The following is an 18,295-nucleotide window of genomic DNA, read 5'->3' as shown; positions in this document are numbered from 1 at the left end:
TGTAAAACAAGCAAAACTTAACTTGGGCCACTTCTTGTTAATGCCTCTGAAAATCATAAATGAAACTTAAACTTCCCCAGAATTAATGTGAGGTAACCACTTTTAACCCATTCCCTATCACTAGGAAAACTCTTAATAGTATAACCAACCACTGTGAAGAATAAACAACCACTGCCTTCTCACTGTATAAGCTGCTTTATAAAAATATACCTTTGAGCCTCTTTCCATGTTCTGAGTGCCCCCAGTTTGCAAACTGTTTTGTGTGTGTGTGTGTGTGTGTGTGCAATAAACTTTTACTAACTACTATTACAGTGATTTACTTCTTCTATTTCTGAACTTTTTTAAAAACTGAGGTACAGGGACTTCCCTGCTGGCGCAGTGGTTAAGAATCCGCCTGCCAACTCAGGGGACACAGGTTCGATCCCTTGTCTGTGAAGATCCCACATGCCACAGAGCAACTAAGCCCACGTGTCACAACTACTGAAACCCCTGCGCCTAGAGCCCATGCTCCGCAACAAGAGAAGCCACAGCAATGAGAAGCCCGCGCACCGCAACGAAGAGTAGCCCCCTCTTGCCACAACTAGAGAAAGCCCATGTGCAGCAACGAAGACCCAACGCAGCCAAAAATTTTAAAAAAAATTTTTAAAAACTGAGGTACAGTCGATTTACAATATTTTGTAAGTTTCAGGTGTATAGCTTAGTGATTCACAATATTTAAAAGTTTTACTCCACTTATAGTTATTATAAAATATTGGCTCTATTCCCTGTGCTATGCAATATATCCTTGTAGCTTATTTCTGAACTTTTGACAACACTTAATCTTCAAACCCACAGGAGGTAGATATCACTATCCCCTTTTTACTTTGAGGAAACTGAGGCTTACAGAGATTAAATAATTTGCTCAAAGTACCACAGCTGTGAGCCTGTGCTCTTGACCACAGTTCAATCCTAGTTTCCTTAAATGCCAAGCAGGAATAAGGGTATACAAGGTTGTAAAGGTCAAAGTAGACAGTGAGCTCCTTAAGAGAATAACTGTGCCTCCTTCATCTTTGTGCCCTCCTCACAGAGGACTGAACATAGGATGCTCAGGTTTCACTGAATGACTAATGGACAGAAAATAACGTTTTAGACTGATGAGTGCTGTGCTAATGTAAGGTATAATTAATTTTACACTTCCTGCAGTTTTGTGTTATGACCCTTGAGCTGGATGGAAAAGTTTTCATCGTTGGTCCTTTCTGTCTGTTATCTGAGTTTCCTTTCTTTGGACTTTATGTAGTTCCTTACTGTATATCTTGGGAGGCTTAGGGTACAATGAGAATGTATTGGGGTTTAACACAAGAATAAGACAGCGTCTTGCTGGCTCATTCCAAATCCTTCCTCAAGAGGCTCAGTATTTGTTGGCCTTTTTGTCCCCAAGAGAACATTAGGTGTCAGTGGCTTCGGGACAGAGTTGACAAAGAGGCGTGGATTCCTTTTCTAAATTCACTATTAAATTGTAGCTTGTATAATACTTACTTCATTTATTCTGTATCTAAGCTTAATGTGTCTTCTGAATAAATGTCCCTTATTAAAAACAAAATTATAAACTTTTACAGAAACATCATTTTTTGAGCGGGAAACCTGAAGATCATCCTCTTTCTCTCTGCTCCCTATAAGTGACACATCAAGACGTGTCAGTTCTTTTTTCCAAAGATCTCCAAATTGTATCCCTTCCTTCCCATTCCCACTGCTGTTTCAGACCTTTAACACCAGGATTATTTCAGAAGCCCATTTGCTGGGTTCCCTGCCTTTTGGCTTCCCCCACTAATACATCTTACACACAGCAGCCAAAGCCCTCCTCCCGAAATACTACAAGATATTGCCATGAAGTATTAAATGGTTTCCCTTTGCCCACTAAAGTCCCAAATCACTTGGCCTGGGCTTGAAGGCCCTTCATCATTGACCACTCACTGACTTCTCCAGCCTGATTTCCTATTATTTTATTATCCAAGCCTTAAATGTGGCACCAGCATTCCCACTTCCAGACCTCTGCCCAAGCTAGTCTTTTTCCTTGCAATGCATTCCCAAACTTCACCCATGTCCTTGTTCCAGCTCCTTCAGAAAACCTCTCTACTCTTCCTGTCTACAGTAGACTCTCTCCCCTTCTCTCTTCTTGGTCTTTAATTCGGTGCCACCTTCCACCGTTGTCTAACTGCTTGTGTCAGATTTTCTTCTCACCAAGAAGATTGTTAACAGCCCATGTTAGGGACCGTGTCCTAATTCAGTTCAGTTCAACATTCACACAGGGCCTGTTCCAGACCAGAACCTGAACAGAGGGAGCTTCCAGTGTAATCTCGAGCAATTTAACCTTTTCATAAACTTCAGCTTGGTTGGTATGAGGGTAAATGGAGGTTGTTGAAGCATTTTCGCGAATATAAAGTCCTTTGTAATGTCTGGCAAAAAGTAAACTCTCAATCAACATTAATGAGTGGGCCGTGTGTAAATCTGAGTGATTTGTTTGCCTGCCTTTTATTATTTTTTTAATTTTAATTAATTTTTTGTTACCAATGCTTTATTACTGCCTTTCTTTTAGAAAGATATTATTATATAAAGATATATTATAATATATAAGATATATTATATAAAGAAAATATTATTATTTACTGCCTTTCTTTTAGATCCCAAGGGTAAGGGCCTGCCAACCATTTACGTTATCCCTCCCACTCCCACCCCTTAATGCCTAACACGCTGCCTGGCACGTAGTAGGAGGCTCAACAAACGCTCATTGAATGAATCAGTTCAGCTATTAAGTCTGCGGTAGCCCACGAAGAGGAGAAACCCTAGCAAGAACTGAAGAGGACCCAGGAGGAAGAAACGACGCCAGGGGGAGCAAGAACCCGTTCTCTCCAGATCTCGCGAGAGTTCCCGAGCGCTCCGAGTCTTTGTGCTTTCGGCTTCTGGCGGAAGCGTGGGGCGGGAAGAAAGAGCGCAGCCTCGCCTTTGGCGTAGGAGTTGCTTCCGGGTTGTGCGCCCGGAAGCAGGAAGTTGTCGGCCTATACTCCACGCCCGGCGGTTTACTGTCCCCGAGGCGGGAGGAGCCCGAGGGGGCGCGGGCCCCGCATGTGAGTGACTGGGGCACGAGGCCGGGAGGGGGGAGGCAGCTTCGTGACAGCCTCGTCACCGCACCCGTCTATGACATCCTCGCGCAGCCCACCTTTCGGGGCCACTGCCACTCCTGCCCCTGCGCTGACCCGTTTTCTGAGCCTTTGGCGTTTTGCAGACTGACGGCATCCTCCAGCAACTCCCCCGGGGTCGATTCCCTTGTGACTTCTCCTCTTTTTTCCTTGGCTCTGCCGGGGAGAGCAAAGCGAGTTCGACCCTAATTGAACTTGTTTCGCGGGCATCACAGCAGTGTCCAACACAGCGGTGCTAGCGAAGTCTAGATTTCACTGCCCTTTTGACGGATTTCTAATTTTTTTTCTTTTTGGTAGGTTGAGAGTAGATTCCCCGCCCCCCTACGAAACATCTTTTTCTAATAATTGTTAGGGAGGGAATTTTTTTTAAAGTGTGATCTTGGTATATGATAAACATGGCATCTCGGATTTCAGAAAGGAATATGACTTGGTTTATTGACCCAAGTAAATGAGCTGTTCGTAATCTCCTTTTAGAACAAGGAAATTTGCCTGCCTCGTGTTGCGCGTACTATTTTAAGACCATTAACCCTGCAAGCCACACTTTTTCTCGTGTAAGAGCCTGCATAGCCTTGGTATTTGCCAGTATACTTCTTTTAAAGTATTTGGTCGTCTTCTTATAATAGAGACTATTCCCAGATACTTATTATTCTGGCTTTTTCTGTTTGCTCATTTAGTTGTTCCCATGGTGAAATGTTCTTTGGGCATCTCTCCCTTAATAAGCTTGCTTATTTGAGTTTGAGTTATCACAGTTTCCCTGTAAGGAACAACATGCCTTAACCAAATTTAGCTTTGCTACATTGAAGTTTTGACTGAAGTTCACATCGCCCAGCTTGAATACCACAGGCCCTGTTTGCCCTTTCTGCTTTGGACCAAAACAATTTTCAAGACCCAGTTTGAATCCCTATTCTTCCACAGCTGCTCTAAAACTCCACAAAAAATATCCAAGTGTAAAGTTCCAAACTTGCTCACCTAACCTCTCATTAGGCTGATGTATTTTTAAAAAATAAGAAGAAAAAGTAAAAGAACCATGAGTTACATCAAATTAGTTTGAGAACAGAATGATCACTTTAGGTCCTTTCTATAAATTTGTTCAACAGACACTGATAAGGTTCCATGTCTCTGAGGTGAATTTCCATGTCTGTTATTTGTGTTGTTTCTCCACTTATCTCTGCTTTCAAGAAACAATTTAGTGTGAGAGGAAAACAAGGAAATAGATGTAATACAAAATGATAGAGTTGTGTTTAAGGTTCATAGGGCAAAAATGAAGGTTGGGATAGCGTTCAGTCATTGGACAAAGTACTGGGGGCTACGTTTTGTAAGCAAAGGAAATTATGTGTACAAAAGCAAAAAGATGTGAAATAGTATGGCAATGAAGACTGTGAGGGAGGAATGGGAAATGAGACTGAACAGGTAGGCAGTAACCAGATCATAAAGGGCCATGCTAAGTAATTTGAACTTCATCTTATAATAATTATTAAGTATTTAATTTGGGTATTGAGACATGTTTTCAATACATCACCTTATAATCCCTTAACAACATGGTTGGAAAGACACAATTATCCTCATTTTATAAATGAAAACTCTGAGGCTTAAAGAGGGTAAACAGTGACTCATGGCCACGCAGTAGATGGAGAATCCAGTATTTGCATTCAGCTTTTTCTAACTCCAGTGCCTGTGTTCTTAACCACCATGCTAAATTGTTCCCTAGCGGGGCATGGGAAGTCAAGGAGGGTGCTTTAAATAGATGAGCAATGTGCACCAATTTGTGTTTTAGAAAAATAACTTGTAGAGGATGGATCAGAAAGGAGAAAGAGGATTGGAAATATAGAGATTAAGTATATCTTTGTGATGGTCTGTGGGAGAGATGTTGAGGGCCTTAACTGCCACTCATGTAGAGCTGAAGAGGAGGTGATGAACGTGAGAGCTATACAGGATGTAGAATTGAGGATTTGGTGATTGGTTCATTAGTGGGGATGAAGAAGCAGGAGGAGAGGTTTTGAATTTGGAGAACTGGTGTTTCCATTAATTAAGAAAAGGAATATAGTAGGAGAAATGGTTTGCAGGGGAAAAATAATAAGTCAGTTAGGAACACATTACATATAGGGGACTGTAGGAAATTTGGGCCAGGGTGTCTGGTAGGTAGTTAGATAGATGGGTCTTGAGTTTTGGAGAGAGTTCTAGACTGGAGAAGAGATTTGGAAATCACTAATAGCTGGTGGTTAAAGCCATGGAGGGAATGAGACGGTCAAGGACAACCGTGATGAATACCAACATTCCGGGACATAGACTCAGAAGAGAACAAAAGAATTATGCCAAGGTTTGAGAGCCCCTGAGGGAGATAATGGGTAGCAATGGCAGCTGCTGCAGAGAGGTCAGATAAGGTGTTAACTGAAAAAACGTCCTTTGGACTTGGCATGTGTAGAAAGCCTTTGGTGACCTTAGTGGGAACAGTATCAGTGGCATGAGGGGGTCAGAAACGAATGGTGACCTGAGAAACAAGAAGGTGAAGTGATACCTTTTTTTTTTTTTTAAGGGAGCTTGGCTCTGAAGGGAGGAAGAGTATGAGCTCTGGAAATCTGAAGAGGAAGGATTTTTTTTTTTTAATGGTAGAAACTAGAAGTGGTGAAGATAGGAATAAGTAGAAATATGTTTAAAGATGTGGGGATTCCTGCTTCAAATATATCAATGTCATAAAAGGCCAGGGGAAAAAAAAAAAACCACACCAGCATCTATTGTAGATTTAAGTAGACCAAAAAGACATGACAGCTCACTGTGATAATGTGATCATTGGCTGGATCCTAGACTTCTAAAAAACTACATGGCTTGCCTTTCTTTCTTTCTTTCTTTCTTTTTTTGGACCTTTGGGGAAATTTGACTATGGACTACATATTAGGTGATGTTAGAGAATTATTCATTTTAATAGCTATGATTCTGGAGCAGAATCACACCAGTTGAGATTCCACTGTTCCACAGCAATGTCTCCTAATTGGGGGGTGTGTGTCTGTAATCAGCAGGGAAGAGGTTTGAAATCTTCTGCACCTGGGTCCCATTCCCAAGGTTCTGGCAATTCAGTATATCCAAGGTGGTGCATGATACCTTGATTTTTGCAACTCTGCAAGTGATTCTGCCTGTGCCCTTGCAGGTATAAGCCACTGTTAAGAGTCAAGCTTGCTCATCGGAACTTCCCTCTGTGGCAAAGCTCATTTCTGCCAGAGTTGGACCTTCTTTCTGGAGGTAAAGGGATTGCCATCAAGCTTCAGCTGATTTCACTCAGTCTAAATGAATATACTTGATGCTTAGCCATGACTTTGTGTTTTTCTTTTTTTTTAAGGGACAAGTTTTTTGTTTTTGTTCTTAATACAAACTGTCGTGTTGAGGGTTGACTTTCAGCAGATCGCAACAAGGGAGCTGCTCTATAGTCTGACCTAAAGGGACAAGATTTTTTTGTCATTTAATTAACATCATAGCCACTAGATGACAGTAGTACCCTCAAGTGTGACAATCACAAATGTCTCCAGACTTTCCAAATATCCCCTCAGGGGCAGAGTTGCCCCCAGTTGAGAACCACTGATCTTACCAAAGGCAAAAGGAAGGCTTATTATCAAGACCTCCACGTGCTCTTGGAAACTTCACTAAATTATTAGTAACTACCCTTCTGATAACTTGAGAAATGTGTCAGAATCTCGGAGAAGAAGGATGTACAGCTTGCAAAAAATGTATGTATTCAATATCATATTATCATTGTGTATTTGAATTTTAAAAAAACCCTATTTGCAACATAAACTGGGAATTTAATGAGATTTTTATGTGTATCAAAAGTGGGCAGAGGTTTACAAAGATTGTGAAACAGTCTTCAAAACCGATGATACTTGGTTCTCCTTTTAGCCTCACCTGCACTTCTTTCCCCTTCACGGTGCCCCTAAGTGCACACCAATGTGACATTCTCTTCTCCCTGAGGATACCTACAGGTGCCCCCATCTCTCAAAACTTTAAAGTTTTTTACTGGAATTTTTTTCTAGAATTCCCACTGCTTTCCTTTTCTGGTCCTCTACTGAGTTTTAATGGATTTTGACTGGGTATTGTTGGATAATTTATTGTAGCTTGCTTGCTTGCTTGGAATATCTTTGTTCATTTAAACAGGAAAATGCTGTGTCTCTGGAATCACTGGTCACAAAAGCAAGATGTAAAAATATTGTAATAAGTTATTGCTTTATTCTTTTTCCAGGAATCATTGTAGTCGATCACTTTCCAGTTTTCAGCCACTCATTTGTGATAATCAAGGGACACGGTGTTGTGGTTTCGGAACTGCCTGCTCAGAATAGGAACATACTTGGTAAGGGAGGCAGCGTGCATAAAGATTAAAAGCACCAGCCCTGAAGTCAGGCACACTTGTGTTCACATCCTGGCGAGTTATGAAACCTTTCTGAGCCTTAGTTTCCACATCTGTGAAACGGGATTAATCACACTTACCTTATGGGATTGCTGTGATGATTTACTGAGATAATGTTTCTGCAGTGCTTGGCACAACACCTGGCATATCAGATGGCATAACAAGAAATGGTAATATAGGAATGCAGTTGGACATAAAGCTTTAACTTCTAATGTATTGAATTTTTTCTACTTCCTGAAATATTCATATACTCCTAGAATTTTAGAGCTAGAGGAAACTTGAAAAATTTTCTGGTTCAATCCTCTTATCTTTTGGATGAGGAAGTAGACCAAGTGACTTAGCCAAAATCATAGCAATGAATGTAATAAATGCCACAATGGGGTAAGTTCAGATTGTATAAGTACACATTTTACAACATCTTTATTGAGATATAATTTCTATGCCATGAAATTCACCATGAAATTCACTATAAAATGTACAATTCAGTGGTTTTTGTATATTCACAAAGTTGTGCAACCATCACCACAATTTGTTTTGAACATTTTTGTCACTCCAGGAAGAAACCCTATATTAACAGTCACTCCCCATTCGTCCTCACCCCCTCCCCTAGGCAACCCCTAATTAATCTATTTTCTGTCTCTATAGATTTGCCTATCCTTGACTTTTCATATAAATGCAGTCATGTAATACGTAGTCTTTTGTGACTGTCTTCCTTCACTTAGCATAATGTTTTCAAGGTTCATCCATGTTGTAGCATGTATCAGTACTTTATTCCTTTTTATTGTCCAATAATATTCCATGGTATGAATATTATTGATATATTGTATGGATATTATTAATATCCATTTATGGACATTTGGGTTGCTTCCATTTTTGAGCTGTTATGCATAATGCTGCTTAAACATTCACGTACAAGTTTTTGTGTGGATATTTGTTTTAAATTATCGTGGGTACATACAAGTAGAATTCCTGCGTCATATGGTAACTCTACATTTGAGTTTTTGAGGAACTGCCAAACTGTTTTCCAAAGCAGCTGCATCATTTTACATTCCCAGCCACAGTGTACAAGAGTTCCACTGCCAGCACTTGTTATTATCTGACTTTTTGATTATAGTCACCCCAGTGGGTGAGAAGTGGTATCTCATTGTGGTTTTGATTTACACTTCCTTGATGGCTAATGATGTTAAACATCTTTTCATGAGTTTTTTGGCCATTTGTATATCTTCTGTGGAGAAATATCTATTCAGATACTTTGCCCATGTTTAATTGGGTATTTGTCTTTTTATAATTGAGTTGTAAGAATACTTTATGAACTCTGAATACCTGTTCCTTATCAGATACATGATTTGTAAATATTGCCCCCCCATTCTGTAGGTTGTCGTTTTACTTTCTTGATGGTATCATCTGAAGCACAAAAATTGTTAATTTTGATGTAATCCAATTTATTTTTCTTTTGCTACTTGTGCTTCTGGTGTCATATCTAAGAAGCCATTGCCTAATCCAGTGTTATAAAAATTTCCCCCTTTGTTTTCTTCTAAGAGTTTTATAGTTTAACTCTTAAGTTTAAGTTAATTTTTGAGTTAGTTTTTGTCTGTGGTATAAGGAAGCATCCAACTTCATTCTTTTGCATGTGGATATGCAGTTGTCCCAGCACCATTTGTGGAAAATACACATTTTATTTTAATTGGCCACGCCACACAGCTTGTGGGATCTTAGTTCCCCGACCAGGGATTGAACCTGGGCCCTTGGCAGTGAAAGTACTGAGTCCCAACCACTGGACCGCCAGGGAATTCACAAAACTACACATTTTAAAATAAGAGTTTTCACCATCCTTTTACCTGAACCTTGAAATGAAGGCCTTTGTGGTCTTAAAAAAACAGTTTGAGCAACGGCAGAGAGTTTGGAGAAAGGATGTGTTCCCTTTAATGTGGGGTTCCTCCCTCCCTCCCCCAATCCCCAAAGTCTAGATTACCTGCCTGTTAATCCACCATTAGAAGTCTGATTCTGATTTAGTTGGTCTTGGGTTGGGGCCCTGGTATAAGCATTCATTAAAAGCGCTCTAGGTGATTCTAATGTGCAGGCACAGTTAAGAATTAGTGAAGTAAAAGGTTAATAGTCAGAAAGAGGACCAAAGGGAAGGAGTCATTAGAGGAGGCATTGTTAGAAGAGGAGCTATGCCGGGATGTGTGCTGGTTTGTGGCAGTGCAGACTTCTTCTTCTGCTGGAGCTTCATGACTGTTGTCCTCTGTTCTACAGGGGGCAGCATCTCCTTACTGAAGAAATAGTTGTACCATGTCAGTGCTTTTTGATCTTAGCAACACGTTGGGGATGAACTATGTGAAATAAGAGGACCCTCTGCAATGTAAAAACAAGAAAATAACAACAACAACAAAACCCAACCAACAGAAGAGAGCGTAGATCCCAAGCACTGCTTTTCCTCCTATAAATGAGGAAAAACATTGTTCCGTAGCACAAGCACTTTTTAAAAATAACTTTTTTATTTCATTTTGCAAATGATACAGAGAGAATTCTATTTTGCCTTTAGTTTTTGCCTTCCATTCTATGGCTACTGTGAAACAATCTGGCTTTAAAATAACTATGAGAACGCAAATTGAATTTTGAAATGAGTTATAGATCTTAGGCCTTTAAGTATGTAAAATACAAACAGAATGCCCTTTATTGTCTAAGATTGTATTTGCAGAAAAGCATGAGGACTGCAACCTGCTAAGTCTGAAGCGCTACCATGCCATGGTTTTGTGTTGTCTGAAATTCTTGCTCTGTCAGGAACAAAGCATATCAGTGTGTTCCTCAGTAAATCTTGCCTTCAGTGATAAGTTCCTCCCCTTGTGTTGCTAAAAGGTTCATCTGATGTGAAAGGAAAGAAATAATTGATCAACAACACTTTCCATGTTCCATTTCTTTTTATTTTAGTAAATTACCAGTAGCGGATCTCCTGTGATTGGTTTCAGAAATCATTTTGGATGGCACTAGTGTTTCTGAGTCCCATTAGGGATTTATTGTGCTCTGGACAGGTATTCCTCAAAGTGTTTGGGAACCAGTGCTGGCCTGTGAACCATTTATTACTAGCCCACAATTAAAAAACACTTAAAAACTTGTATTGCATCTTGACATTGTCTCAATGTATTCATTGTGTTTTACAGAAGAATTGGTCCTTCCCCACAGGTGGTCAAAAAGCTGATCAAAAAGCACTGTTCTAAAGGAAGTAACTTTGTGGAGGAAGTACTTTAAAGAAACCATCTTTCTTTTTGCATTCATTTTCTTTCTCTCTCAGGGATTTTGTATTAGAAGACATGGATCTTGCTGCTAATGAGCTCAGCATTTATGACAAACTTTCAGAGACTGTTGATTTGGTAAGACAGACGGGCCATCAATGTGGCATGTCAGAGAAAGCAATTGAAAAATTTATCAGACAGCTGCTGGAAAAGAATGAACCTCAGAGGGGGCCACCCCAGTATCCCCTCCTTCTAGCTGTGTACAAGGTAAAAATGTGTTCTAACTTGGAAATAGCTTAGAGCACAAACTCTTCAACATTCTCCCCAAATATTACTGTTGACTGATTCCACCACTGAACCTTGGTTTTTCTATGAATAAATTGGCCTTTACTCTTTGTTGTGATGTGTTATTAACAAATTTGACTACTTTGTTAAATGTTCTAGATGAAAGCTGTGTATTTGTCATTAACTGTATCTGTGTATATTTTTAAATGATGAACATAGCCCCTGGTCTGTATGATAAAAACTTGGTGAGCCTTGCAGTCCTCACAGTTCTCAAGCTTTAAATGCTTTCAGAAGTGAATGTCAGTGGCTTGTTTATGTAAATGGATTAGTTCTTAAAGCACACTGGAAATAGTAGAAGATGCCTGTTTTTTTTCCTTGGCCTAAAAGTATTTTGTTAGCTGTGACAATTATTAATCCATTTCCTGTCTTTCCTTGTAGGTCCTCGTAACCCTGGGATTAATCTTGCTCACTGCCTACTTTGTGATTCAACCTTTCAGCCCATTACCACCTGAACCAGTGCTTTCTGGAGCTCATACCTGGCGCTCACTCATCCTTCACATCCGGCTGATGTCTTTGCCCATTACCAAGAAGTATATGCCAGAAAATAAGGGAGTTCCTCTGCATGGGGGTGATGCAGACAGACCCTTTCCAGGTAGAATACTGCATTTGTTACTTATTAGTTATGGCTTTCTTAGCAGTATATCATGAGAAAGGAAATAACATTTACTGACATCTAATGAGAGACACTTTCCCTGTGTTGTCTCATTTAATTCAATCCTCAGTGAAACTCTATGGGATGGGTTTTATTACCCCATTTTGCAGATTGAGAAACTGAGGCTCAGAGGATGAAGAAGCTTGTCAGAGAAACACACCGGGTGGAGCCAAATTCAAGCCCCCTGATTATAAAACACACGTGATGGGGATGAGTGTTTTTGCTCATAGGAGGGATTTGAGTGTATCTTACTCTACTGTTTTCTCTCCTGTGATCCCTATCCATAATAGATATTTTAATAAATAGCTATTGATTTATTGAAAGCATTGAGTCCATATTCTCGAATAGTCCTTAGCCTGTTGGCTAGGTTTTTGTCTGGGTATATCCCTCTCTTTCAATCGAGTCTTTTCTCTCTGCTTCACAGTTCTCTATGTAGTGCTCCTAAGTGTACAATTTTGCCAATAAGTTGAATTTAAGAAGCACTTAAATTTAGTAACAATGCATCAATGGTAGCATAGGAATTCCTGATCCAATAGACCATTTGAGGAGTTCCCTTTTGAGAATAGTGTAATGTGGTAAGATTCGAAATTTACTTTTGAGAAAGAATAAAGGGATATTATTTGGGGATTTTATTTTATTCCATTTCGTATTGTTTTATCTTAGTGTTTATCTTATTTGCCTGTATGAAGGAATATGTAAGTTAATATCACAAATGGATTATAGAACTTTTTGTGTAACTGTGTTCTGAAACCTTTAGGCTTCAGCATAACTGTTGAGGAAGTATGTTTTCTCTTCAGTGTTGTTTTCAAAAACAATTTAGCAGTTGAAACTAAGCTTTAAAATCATAATGCTACTTTTTAAGCCAAGACCTAATCAGTCATAAAAATCATCACTTCGTTTGGGTCTCCTTTGAAAGCTATTTTTGTACACTTGAGGAAATCATGGAAAGGTTTCCAGAATTATATCGAAATCAGAGGAAGGGAACATTGTAAAACAAAAACCCAGCCTCGTAAGTTTTTTTAAAAAATCAACTTATGTATTTAAACTTTTAAATTCCAGGTATATAACTTTCTTGTATTTACTGGGGAGGTTGTTTTTGAAACAACAAAGCTCAAAAAAATGAAGTTTCCAACTCCTATCAGAAAGGTCCAGAGCATGTAGGGGAAAGAGCCAGAGAAACGTGTCAGTTAGGCCAGCCTGTGCTGCTTCCTCGGATGCATCAGCCTCCTTTCCTGTCTTCCCCTCACAACCTCCCTAAAGTCATTTTCTACTCTTTGGCACATGAGATGAAGTCAGCAATTTTTAGGACCAGGTTGATGGCACTTTCTTTCTCCCCATCTTATAAAGTACCTCTCCACAGACTGTTGAGTTAAGCAATAATAGTCAATGGACAGTGATTGCTCATTCTGTGTATCGGAGTTTAAAAAGTCAAGAAACATAGGTGTCTTGTCAACAAGCCAGGTTGTTTGGCCACTCCAAATGAATATTTTGCCTTACAGATGGAAATAAAAATGAGTCCTTAGAGCTCACTTGTAAAGAGAGAGCATTGGAAGGGTGTGGTTTTAGGTCTTTAATGTTGTTGATTCTATTAAAGTGCTGCTTTCACTTGTAAATGGAGATACTGCACCCTATTTTCCTATGTGTGATAATTCTGGGAAGCTGTAGACATGTAAAACTAACAGCATTTTGCATAGCACTTGGAAGGAAACTTAAGAATGCATAATAATGTAAGTGGTGAATAGAAACATATTGGGGAGAACTAGGTATAAGAAGGGCAAACTCCTGGGCCTGAAAGAGGGCCAGAAAAGTAAAAAATACATAAATCATTCCTATTGTCATGGTACCCAAAAGCAGCTGCCTTTCAGTTAGGACTACTTAGCAATACCTTTAAAGTAAATGTCGAGGGAGAATGTAAAGTGAATGTAGCTCCCATGGGAAAGCCCTCCAGCGTATTGTTTCCATGCTCCCGGGGATCATCTGACACTCCTTGCAGGGAGCAGCAGTGACCTACCAGATTCACCACCTCCAGTGCTGCTAGGTTTCTTCCTGACCACTGGTGGGTTTTCCGCTTGACTCTAACCAGGGAACAAAAGGCAACAGAAGTTGTTCTTTTTCTAAGTTTCAGCCTTGGGTAGGATACCCTGCCCCTAACTCCTCTTCATGGAGTGAATGAAGTGACTCTGCAGTGAGTCATGTAAACATCCCACTCTGCAGCAGAAAATAAATAAGCTGACTTATTTAGTACTTACCAGATGCCAGGCCCTGTTCAAAGGGCTTTCCATATATTGGCTCATTTGATCTTTACAATATCCCTATGCAGTAGGTTCTGGTTTTATGTCTGTTTTGCAGATGAAGACACTGAAGTAGAGTGAGATTAGCTCACTTGCCTGATCTAATAAGGCTAGTTAGTCATGGAACCTTGATTTGAACCTAGGCCGCCCATCTTCAGAGTCTGAGCTCTTAACCTCTGATATGAGTAGTTTGTAGCTACATGGTATACCTGAAGAGTCTAGCTTTAAGTTTGATTTTGGAGTTCAACACTCTTTCTTTCAGGTCACCAGATGCCTTCTCTCTCAGCTCCCTATTCCCCAAAGAAATAAGGTTCTTTCTGGCTGGTACTGCACGTCCAAAAATAAACGGTCCTCCAAGCCATTGGCCCTTTAGAATTTTCCTGAACTAGTCTTTTTCTAGGCATTCAGCCCAGTTCATCCTCCCAGTCTGCACCCTTATAGGTAAGGTTTGACTTACTGTTTGACTAAGTCCTTTCTCTTATTAGCCTGCAGTTTTCTCTTCACATTCACATTTTTAGTTCTTACCCACCCCCGCCCCTGGCCTCATATCTTTATATCTGCTTTGACCCTGCCAGCCACCCTCTTGGCTTTCACCCTTCCATGGAATCATTGAGTCTTAGAGCTCAAAAGGAACTTTATAGAGTTGATCTGGTACATACCCCTGTTTTGTTTTGTTTTGTTTTAATTAATTAATTTATTTATTTTTGGCTGTGTTACGTCTTCGTTTCGGTGCGAGGGCTTTCTCTAGTTGCGGCGAGCGGGGGCCACTCTTCATCGCAGTGCGCGGGCGTCTCACTATCGCGGCCTCTCTTGTTGCGGAGCACAGGCTCCAGACACGCAGACTCAGTAGTTGTGGCTCACGGGCCTAGTAGCTCCGCGGCATGTGGGATCTTCCCAGACCAGGGCTCAAACCCGTGTCCCCTGCATTGGCAGGCAGATTCTCAACCACTGCGCCACCAGGGAAGCCCCATACCCCTGTTTTGTAAAGAGGAAATTGAAACCAGGAGAGGTGAAATAGCTTGCTTGCCCAGCTAAACATGACAGATTAGCACTTGAACCTTAGTTTCTTTACTCTAGTCTAGCATATTACATTTACTGCCTGCTGCCTCTGCCCTCATTCAAGCCAGGTTCCAGAATGTTAGGCCCAACTATTTTGTTTACATGGGGCATTTATAATTTGTAATTGTAACATCCATATATACTGAGGAGGCCTGGGACAGTTCTCACGTACAATGAGAAGCTGCATCTCTGTATCTGTACTGCATAATTGGAACTTTATGTACCCATGAACTTTCAAGGGAAGGTTGAAGTGGATCTACCAATATCAAGGAGTTTGGGGAATAGCAGATCATTCACTGACTTAGAACTATGGTAAGGACCTAATCAGAATTAGAGTCCAGGCCAGTGCTCAAAGTGAAATGCTAGGACCTGTTTATTTACAAATAAAAGAGTAAAGTGATAACAGCTCTGTCGGGCACTTACCGTATACTTGGCACTGTGCCGTATACTGTGCCGTGTATTCCTCAGTCTTCACAGCAGTCACGTAAGGTAGTTAATATTTTTATGTCCATTTCAAAGATGAGGAAGTTGATGAGCAAGGGGGTTGACTAACTTGCCAAAAGTCTCACATTTAGAGACAAATTTTTATACAAGGAGAACTTATAAAAATAGATGGACTCTCTGGTTTGGAATGGTTCAAACGTGTTGCTTCCTGAAGGCAAAGCTGTTGGCGAGATGACTTCTTGGGTTCCTTCCATCCCTACGGTGTACGAAAGTGGCTCTGGGCCTGTTACCACCCATGCAGGGGGCCTGGCCAAGGTCAAGACTTCACTCCTGCCTCATGCCCAGGATGCTAGAAGTGCTAAGCAAAACAAGCTGCTGGAGAGTAGCCTGATTAAATACTGAGCACATACCAGCGAAAGTCACAGAGACTGTCGTGGACTTTTGCAGGGTTTTCTTGGATACGTTTCTAATATGAGAAATCTAAGAAATCATGAGGTTATATTTATTTAATCCTTATTTTGAGGTTTCTCCAAGTTCAGATTACTTGTTTGATTTTTCTCCCCATGGACTTAATCCTATTGTTAAAGCTTCTGAAAAGTCAAGGTTTCATTCATTCATTCATTCAGTGAGTGTGTATTCAGACCCTGCTGTACACCAGGAACTGTTCTCAACAGAGCAGTGAACAAAACAGTCCCCCTGCTCTTGCGGAGCTAGTCTTGGCTTTGTGCCTTTCTTCTTCTCTATCGTTTTTACCCAGAGGGAGGGTTTTTTGGTCCTGGAAAGAAATCTGTTTTTTATTTTTTATTTTTTTGCTTTTTGCTTTTCACCAGATTAATAGTCTGTGTAAAAGGACTCTCTCCACTTAGAATTCCGGAGTATGTTACAGTTGTCCACAGCAAGCCAGCCTGAGTGCGTTTTCTTTGTAAACAACTCTCAGGCACCAGGAAGCCTCCTGACAGGCTTGGCTCACCATTGTTCTGCAGAGTGCCCAACTTGCAGAGAAGGCTGGGCGGTTACAGTTTCTGCCTTTCTTAACTTCAAGGCTGTGTTTTGTCTGCAAGACCGTTTTTGACACCTCAGACAGCAAAATGATTCCATAATCACGGTGAGAATTTGGAATACAGACCATGGCGTTTTATTGAACTCTTAGACGTGGAGTTTCACTTCTTTGTCACACATTTTTTTAGTATGAAATAGCTAGTATAAGAAGGATATCTTGCATAAAGAAGCCTTGGAAATCAAAAGAAAGTTAGGAAGTCGCTATCCAACTTCCACTGACCTTTCTGTCTGGTGCTGGAGGAGTGGATAGAAGCAGAGGAGGGCTGCAGAGAAGTGAGATGCAGCATGTTAGGTAATTGAAGAAAAGTTGTGGCCTGGGGTGGCATGGGATGGTCTGCTGTGTGCTACTGGCTGTTTTCTAGCATGGGACTTTGATCACTCTGTGGTATGTTGGCTCCAGCCAGCTGTATAGTGCACGCATCAGATAAAACCTTTTCAGATAGATGGAGGCCAAGTTGAAGTCGGGGCACTTCTTGTTTTTGGAAATTCTGTGAGAAGGGGAGAAGGAGCCCCAACTGTACACTGCCCCCTACTCACTGCCTGGCCATTCCTCAGTCCCTCAGACCAAATATGAGCACATTCTTTATCCACCTTGAGGACGAAGCCTGCAGAGAAATCAAAAGTAGCTCTTCCTCTTGCAGTGTGCTCCCCTAATTCAGATGGATGGTATAAACTACCCCTTTCCAGTGATCCTTTTTCCTCATCACTCCCATCTTCCTTGGCTGGCCGCCAGCCTAGCCACAGTGCCTCTTCTCCTGTCAGGTACCTCTCCAGGAGCCTGCCTTCCAAGATGACTGAACTCTACATTAAAAGTTAACAATCTCAGCTTGAGTTTTCATGGTCTCCAAAGACCTTTTTTTTTTTTTTTAATTTAGTTTATATTGAAGCATAGTTGTTAACAATGTTGTGTTAGTTTCAGGTGTACAGCAAAGTGATTCAGTTATACATATACATATATCTATTCCGCCCCTCTCCCCCGCCATGCCGCACGGCTTGCAGGATCTTAGTTCCCTGACCAGGGATTGAACCCGGGCCCTCGGCAGTTAAAATGTGGAGTCCTAACCACTGGACCACCAGGAAATTCTCTCCAAAGACATTTTTATTTGGAAAATACATAAAACATTTACATACAGGGACTTCCCTGGCGGTCTAGTGGTTAAGACTCTGTGCTTCCAATGCAGGGGGTGAGGGTTCAATCCCTAGCAGGGAACTAGGATCCCACATGTCGCGCGGCACAGCCAAAAAAAAAAAAAAAAAAAAACCGCTTACATACGAAGACAAAAGAAGAGGTATGAGATTTTTGATTTTTAAAAATATACTTTTAGTGAAGTGAATTTTCTCACGTCTATCCCTCTAACTCTTCCACCCAAGCAACCACTGGTAATAATTTGATATACATCTTTCTGAATTTTTCCATGGCTGTACAGATAGCTATACTTAATATCTATAAATATAAAATAGTTTTTGATTCACACATGCAAGAAAGGGCTTATGTCCATATTTTTGGCGAGACACATTGTATTAGTTTCCAAGGCTGTCGTAACAAAGTACCAAAGGCCAGGTGGGTTAAAACAATAGAAATTAATTTTCTCACAGTTTTGGAGGCTAGAAGTCCAAAATCAAGGTGTTTTAGGGCTCTTCTCCTTCTC

At 40.7% G+C, this 18,295-nt stretch overlaps 1 protein-coding gene across 8 annotated transcripts in view; it reads left to right on the top strand.

The window, feature by feature from the left end:
- Positions 1-2,972: 2,972 nt before the first annotated feature.
- C7H6orf89 (chromosome 7 C6orf89 homolog) overlaps positions 2,973-18,295 on the top strand; it is a 29,127-nt gene continuing 13,804 nt past the window's right edge. Inside the window, exons 1-6 of one of the 8 annotated variants that reach the window (XM_061196292.1) lie at positions 2,973-3,101; positions 6,316-6,407; positions 6,505-6,889; positions 7,399-7,506; positions 10,856-11,063; positions 11,520-11,733. In XM_061196292.1, coding sequence (XP_061052275.1) covers positions 10,875-11,063; positions 11,520-11,733 — 403 coding nt within the window. In that variant the 5' untranslated portion in view covers positions 2,973-3,101; positions 6,316-6,407; positions 6,505-6,889; positions 7,399-7,506; positions 10,856-10,874. Of the gene's footprint in view, positions 3,106-6,315; positions 6,408-6,504; positions 6,890-7,398; positions 7,507-10,855; positions 11,064-11,519; positions 11,734-18,295 lie in introns of those variants that run through there. The other 7 variants (XM_061196293.1, XM_061196289.1, XM_061196290.1 and 4 more) reach the window with 7 other exon arrangements.

This window comes from Eubalaena glacialis, chromosome 7 (assembly GCF_028564815.1).
Source record: "Eubalaena glacialis isolate mEubGla1 chromosome 7, mEubGla1.1.hap2.+ XY, whole genome shotgun sequence".
Taxonomy (NCBI): domain Eukaryota; kingdom Metazoa; phylum Chordata; class Mammalia; order Artiodactyla; family Balaenidae; genus Eubalaena; species Eubalaena glacialis.
Note: the sequence above shows the minus strand (reverse complement) of the source record. Positions and strands in the feature narration are given on the sequence as shown.